General features: G+C 41.5%; 1 protein-coding gene across 1 annotated transcript; it reads right to left on the reverse strand.

Moving 5' to 3' along the window:
- Nucleotides 1-1,829: 1,829 nt before the first annotated feature.
- On the reverse strand, nt 1,830-5,777 carry LOC113030142 (complement C1q-like protein 2). The gene is made up of 5 exons (XM_026181308.2): nt 5,571-5,777; nt 5,258-5,311; nt 4,314-4,367; nt 2,911-3,045; nt 1,830-2,807 (listed from the first exon to the last, which is right to left on the reverse strand). The coding sequence occupies exons 1-5, from the start codon at nt 5,755-5,757 to the stop codon at nt 2,527-2,529; spliced, it is 711 nt and encodes a 236-aa protein (XP_026037093.2). The 5' UTR covers nt 5,758-5,777; the 3' UTR covers nt 1,830-2,526.
- Nucleotides 5,778-6,286: the final 509 nt, after the last annotated feature.

Consider the following 6,286-nt stretch of genomic DNA (forward strand, 5'->3'; position numbering starts at 1 on the left):
CAGGCCCCGCCAGGTAGCCACCGGGAGTGAGCTGGTACAAACCTAAGCGCCCAGCCCCGGACACCAAGAACCACCAATGCACCGACCCCTGAGGGCATCAGTCACCGGCAGGGAGTGTGGTGAGGGGAGATAGGCCTCCACACTTTGGAGGGCCTGGGAGTTCCCAGAGAGGTGGAGTCTAAGACCCGACCTGAAATATATAGACACAGACAAACAGGCACACACAGACACAAACATGCATTCCCACTCTCATGCTCACATATACAAACACTCAGCACTCACCCAACGTAAGGACTGACATAAATGGACATGTACACACAATCACACTCCCCAAACATACTCTATACCCCGGGTCCAGGTACCCTCGCCCCAGAGGGGGAAACGGCACCTAGGCCGAGGAGATGTTACCCTTCATCCCGGGGTGGAGGCAAGCAGACCGCCCCAGGCTCCGCAGCAGCAGGGAGGCCCCGCATCCCAGATCTCAATCGGACGGCCAACACCTCCTCCCAGCCCCCACGCCCGATGGTCAGCAGAGAACGGGGGTGTGTGAAGACCGCATACCTCCCTCCTCCCGCTCATGTGTAGTGTTGTGGAAAGTCAGAAGCTGTTGCTCATTCGCTCTCCACCTGCACACCTCTGCGGCTGGCTTCATCTCCACCGCACGTTACAGGTTGTCATTTTCAACAAGTACTTGAATGTTTAATTTGCTTAAAATTATTTTTTTCAGAAATGAGCACTAAATCAGATTTTAAAAAGAAATCTCAGAAATCATAAGTAATTCATTGCTTGCCTATTTTTGGTAGTCTGGGAGCAGTTACAGTGTCTGTGGGCATGCAGTTTTAGAAGGATGACAAGAGGAGAGAAACTGCAGAGAGTCACATAAGATTGCAACACTGCTTTCTGTTCTCAACTCTGGATAGTGATACTTTGCTAAGCTTGACAGTCAACGCTAAAAAACGAGAGAAAATTCTGTGAGTGAAACAAATGAGCTTTGAACCACTTCTTAGCACTTTTGCTGCACTCGCACTGACCCACATCTCCTCAACAGGGCCTCTAGGACTGAGGGGAACAGCACCAAGTTGCAGGAAGTGACATCCACAGAGCGCCAAAGACCACACAAATGTTATGTGTTATGACCTTTGTGAAAAAGTCCAGTGTAACAAACCCTGATGTTGCATTCAGGCCATACAGGCTTTGAGAAATCACCAACAGAAGGCATCAAGAAGAAGCTAAAAAGACTCATAGATAATCAAAGGGAAAAGAAAGACAACCATCCTACAGAGAATTCACATCATTCTCCAGAATCTAATACAGTTATTATTGATTATATTAAAAAATATTTTGGCCCAGAAGAAATCCCAGCTTTAAGATAAACTTGTAATGTTGGAAAAAAGGGGAATTTTCCAATGATATAACCAGATTTTACTGTCCACCTATCCCATATGGAAAGTTTAACCAGAATGTACTTGTTGAAGTTTTCCTGCTTGACTAATCAGAAAACCTATAAAATGTTAAGAGAAACAATGTTTATTTCTGTTTCTCTGTAAAAGAGACATTGAACTGAGAAAACGTTGTTGTTAAAACGATTAAACATACAATAATGTTATTGGTTCTTCTCCTTATTATTATTATTAAAGTCACGATTTGTCATAGTCCCCCAATCCTCTCTGTGCTGGCCTACCATTTTCTCTCCCTCCTCTTTATGTGTGTGTGTTAGTTTTTGTTCAGGGACAGGACTCATTCTGCGTTTCCACCTGTGATAGTAACTCCCAGCATGTGTAGATTTGATTGCTGCTCTATGTATAAAACACATGAAAAGAAATCAACAATGCTAGTTCAAAGATGCTTTTATTTTGAAAGTAAAGAATTTAAAGAAATGAACCCGAGTAAGTTTACAGTCAGTTATCTGTGTCTGCATTTGGATTCAGATGAAAAATAAGGAAACATTCCTCCACAGCACTGACACACATTTTATATCAAACTAAATCAGCTGTTTACAGTTTTATCATGATAGTCAGATTAAGTTTAACATCTGTTAAGAGTTTAAGAAAAACACCTGCATGATTATCAAAGAAGAGAAAAAGAGGAACTGTTGGATTTTGCTCAACTTAACAGGAAAGACTCCAGTTAAAAGCAAACATGTGGGCCAGCAGTCACCAAAATAACAGACTGACCAACACAGGACAGTGGAGCCAATAAAAAACGATGCAGTTTACCAACTTATAGAAAATAGTCAGGACCTAATGGAGGAGCAGCACTTTATGAAGAGCCGACTCGAAGAAAGGACAAAGAGAAGAGAATCACTGAGCATGTAACTGGATTTATTTGAATCAAAGATAACAAGAAGAAGTAAATTATCTGAGTCAGTAGAAACAAATAAACACAAAACTAGAACCCAACCAGAAAGAGAGAGAGAGCAAGAAACTGATTCCAGCAGGTGATTTACTTCCTGTTTTACTTCTAAAAATGGCTAAGCTCCGCCCACACAGGACAGGCCAAACAGGAAGTGTTGGAGCTTCACACCTCTCACATGGTGAAGATCAGATGACCACTGAAGGTGGTGTGATGATTTTGATTGTCATATATCCTTCTACCATCGAGGAGACGCACAAACACCTGATCTCCAACCTCTAGAAGCAGTGAGGCTCCATTAGAGCCACTCAGTTCTCCAGCTGCTGTTTGGTGTTCATATGCAATAACAACGAGCCCTTGATTCTTGTACAAATAAGCACCTACAGCAACACCACCATGTCCAAACATGTGCAACTCAAAGTGGTAGACTCCTCTCACTGGTGCAGTGAAAATACCTGTGGGACATTTGTTTTTGTTAAAAGGAAAATCAGCTGTTAGAACATCTGGAACATCAGCCTGACATCAACATAGCTGAGAAGTGACATTCAGTGTTATTACCTGTGGATGGGTTGTAGGCATTTCCAATGTTCGTGATAACATGTTTGAAGACCAGAGTGGTCTCTGTGTTAAAGGGTCCGACGTATGGTCCAGTGCCTGGAAGAAGCACAGCTGCTGAGAAAGCCACATGTGTGGCTGAGAGAGAGAGAGAAATGTCATTATTTAAACTTCCTGTTGTAGAGTTAGACTCTTCCCAAAAAAGTGACCATGACAAAAACTTTAATCTCCAATGAAAGAAATGTTTGACAGCTGGAAGCGTTTCACTGTCACAGAAGAAATCAAACTCTGTGACTTGAAAATGAAATTTGATCAAATCTAACTTTGAGGATCCTAAACTCGTCCTTTAGATCAGACAGGAAGTTATTTTGTAGCTTCTGCCAAGACAACAAACTGTGTTATTCAGTCTTTTAGTTGCATTTTGGTTTGTGCTTCAGAAAAACATAAGCTCAGTTTAATGTCATTCAGTTTTCAAAAAACAGGAAAAAGGAAACTGTGCATGGCTTTAAACGCTTATCCAACAGGTGCTCATCAGCAGGGTGAACACGAGTTCAATACAAAACAGGAGTTCGTGGGGTCACCTGTTTCTGACAAGATCATATAAAAATAAAACATTAAAATAGACTAACGTGTATCAAGTCTGAGTCTTCATCAAGGTCTGACAAATATACAGTCAGCCCTGAGTGGCTCTCACCCTACATCTGTGCCAATGTATTTTAAACCTTAGAGCAAACTCATTTTTCAGTGATGACAGATTTCTTTAGGAGAGAAAAAACATGATGTTTCTGCCATTTAATTCTTTGTCTAGTTCTTTTTGTCTTCAGCGTAGTATAAATGACCATGGAGAGGTTTTTATGAGTAGGAAAAGCCATAAACCTGATAATAACTAATACAGAACTCTCACTGAAACGGTGAAAAGTCCAAAAGTTTATGGCCTTGTTCATATTTTCCTAAGCTGACCAGGGGGTCAGATTGGAGTGTTCGGCAAGTCAATTCTGGCCCCTGGGCTTAAAGTTTAACACCCCAGCCGTAGCAGATGCTAAAAGTGAAAATTGCCAAAATACAGAGGTCCATACATATAAAAACTATATGAAGACTCAGAGGCAATATGTATTTCTTGGTAAATTTCTCCAGGAATTCAATTTCTTTTTTCATAATTTTATCCTAGAGTCCCTCAGAAATTCTTTTTTCATAATGTAATTCAGAAAAGTGGATCCAGTAATTGTACTTGATGTGTAAAAACACTGTGTGTACTAAAGTTATTTCTGTGAATGAAATAAAAATGTTCAAGCACAGTGACACCACTTTATGAATAGATTGATAGCACTGACATATGTTGATCCACCAAAAGTAAAACATCTGCACAGCCAGTAAATGCACAGTCAGATAAGATTTCCACACAGTACCTTGTAGCTCCTGCTTCAGCGCGTCAATCTCAGTCTTCAGCTTTGCTGCACCATCTGAAAAAAGCAAAGAGATCAAACAATCTCACTGACAGCACACAGTGATTCACATGTTTTTATCTGTAAGTAAGAAAGTAACTGTGACTCTCATTCTGTTCATGCTACACCGAGCGGTGGTCTCCCCCACGTCCCCTCATCCTCCACCTCACACAGGACCACACCTCCTACAGGTGCTGGGTGGAGAATGGTTGAAGAAGCAGACTTGTTTGACTGCATCACTGATTCTCATTTGAAATCTGTGCAGTTTCACGCTGTCATGTTTATCCACAGTCTGTCAACTCTCCACTTCGTGTTTCCCTCTCTCTTTCACTGAGACATGAACCCTAGACTGTATGTAAACAATGGCGTTATCATGCCACTATAGCTCTGCTGGTTGAGCAGGTGACCAGTATTGATTATACTTACATAGCACCTTTCTACTCAGCTGACCACACAATGTGCTTGTATTCATACACATACTTTTGATCTTTGTCTAAGAGCTTTGCCTAACACACTCTGATAGAGGCATGTCGCCCAAAGAAGCTTCAGCATGTGGAGCCAGAGAGCGATCCACCAACCTTCCAGTTGGTAGATGAGCTGCTACCACCTGAGCCACAGCTGCCCCGTATGCTGAAAGACTGCAGTGCAGCTCATTTGCCCTCGCTCTCTCCCTGCTTTACCACAAATAAAGACAATGTTGGTGGTCAAGTTGCCTCTGTGATGAACTACAGATTTTCTAGCACAGTAGCGCCACCTGGTGGACAGATTTATAGCAGTAACACATGTTGATCCACCAAGTTTTAAGTCAAATATTTACACCCTTTATATTTTAGCATCAAAAACGTGTCAGCTGCAGATTTTTTTAACAGTTAGAAATGATCAGAGCCATGATGATTTCCACACAATACCTGTAGACTGCAGCTTCAGCTGGTCAATTTCACTCTTCAGCTTTGCGGTCTGTTCTGAAATAAGTGCAAAATAAAATTTATTTCCCTGGACCATCAATTTCTTTAAGGATTGGCCAAAATTTCTGTACTTACTTTTATATTTCATTTCTATACAAAATATTTATTTTCACAAGAAAACAAAACCATGAATGTTTGTCATTTCAGTCATTCTGAATATTTACGAGTGACATTGATATCTCTCTAACACAACACTGGATCATATGCCAATTTGTTTTTGCTGTTACTTCTCTCACTACCTGACATGATACTGTACCTTGAGTCTCTTTCTGTAGGACCGTGATCTGCTCTTTCTGCACAGCCACTGAGGCGGTCAGCTCTCTCAGCACAGCTTGGGTGTCCTGTGGACAGGGTTGTTGGTTTGAAGACTTATCTGCTTCAGCCAGATTTGCTGAAACAGTGCAGACTGAAAGCAACAGCGAGAAAAACACAATGACCTCCATGGTGATATTGTGTCCTCTGCTACTCCGACTGAGCTTTTTATAGCATGTCAGACAAAGGTGTGTATATGGGGAGGTTACTTCCTCCAAACTTCCTCCCACAGACACAGCAAAATCTGAAACTTTCACTACAACACAAGTAAAGACTTTATCAATGAACCATGAATATCACATTTTCATCTTGTTACACTTTGTGAAGCTGGTCACCTTTTGTTTCTCTTTTCAGACTGTTGGAGATTGAGGAAATCTTGAGAGAATGAGGAAGAGGAATGCAAAAGAGATGAACGGATAAAACACCAGCTGAAAGGTGCTGTTTAATTACATTACTTGTGAGGTCAAACCCAGTCATATTTTGGTCTGTGGCCTTGTATTTTTGTAGCTTTGAAATTATGGTCTGGAGGTGTTTACGCCTGGGGCGGTTGATGAGGAAGTCCAACTGTACTTGAATGGCTTATCCTCTGCATTAAGGCTGGTGTATCTTTGCAATAACTGTCATGGTTGTGTTGTATGGCAAGCAGGATGAGGACCCGTA

The sequence above is a fragment of the Astatotilapia calliptera genome, chromosome 10 (assembly GCF_964374335.1).
Source record: "Astatotilapia calliptera chromosome 10, fAstCal68.1, whole genome shotgun sequence".
NCBI lineage: Eukaryota > Metazoa > Chordata > Actinopteri > Cichliformes > Cichlidae > Astatotilapia > Astatotilapia calliptera.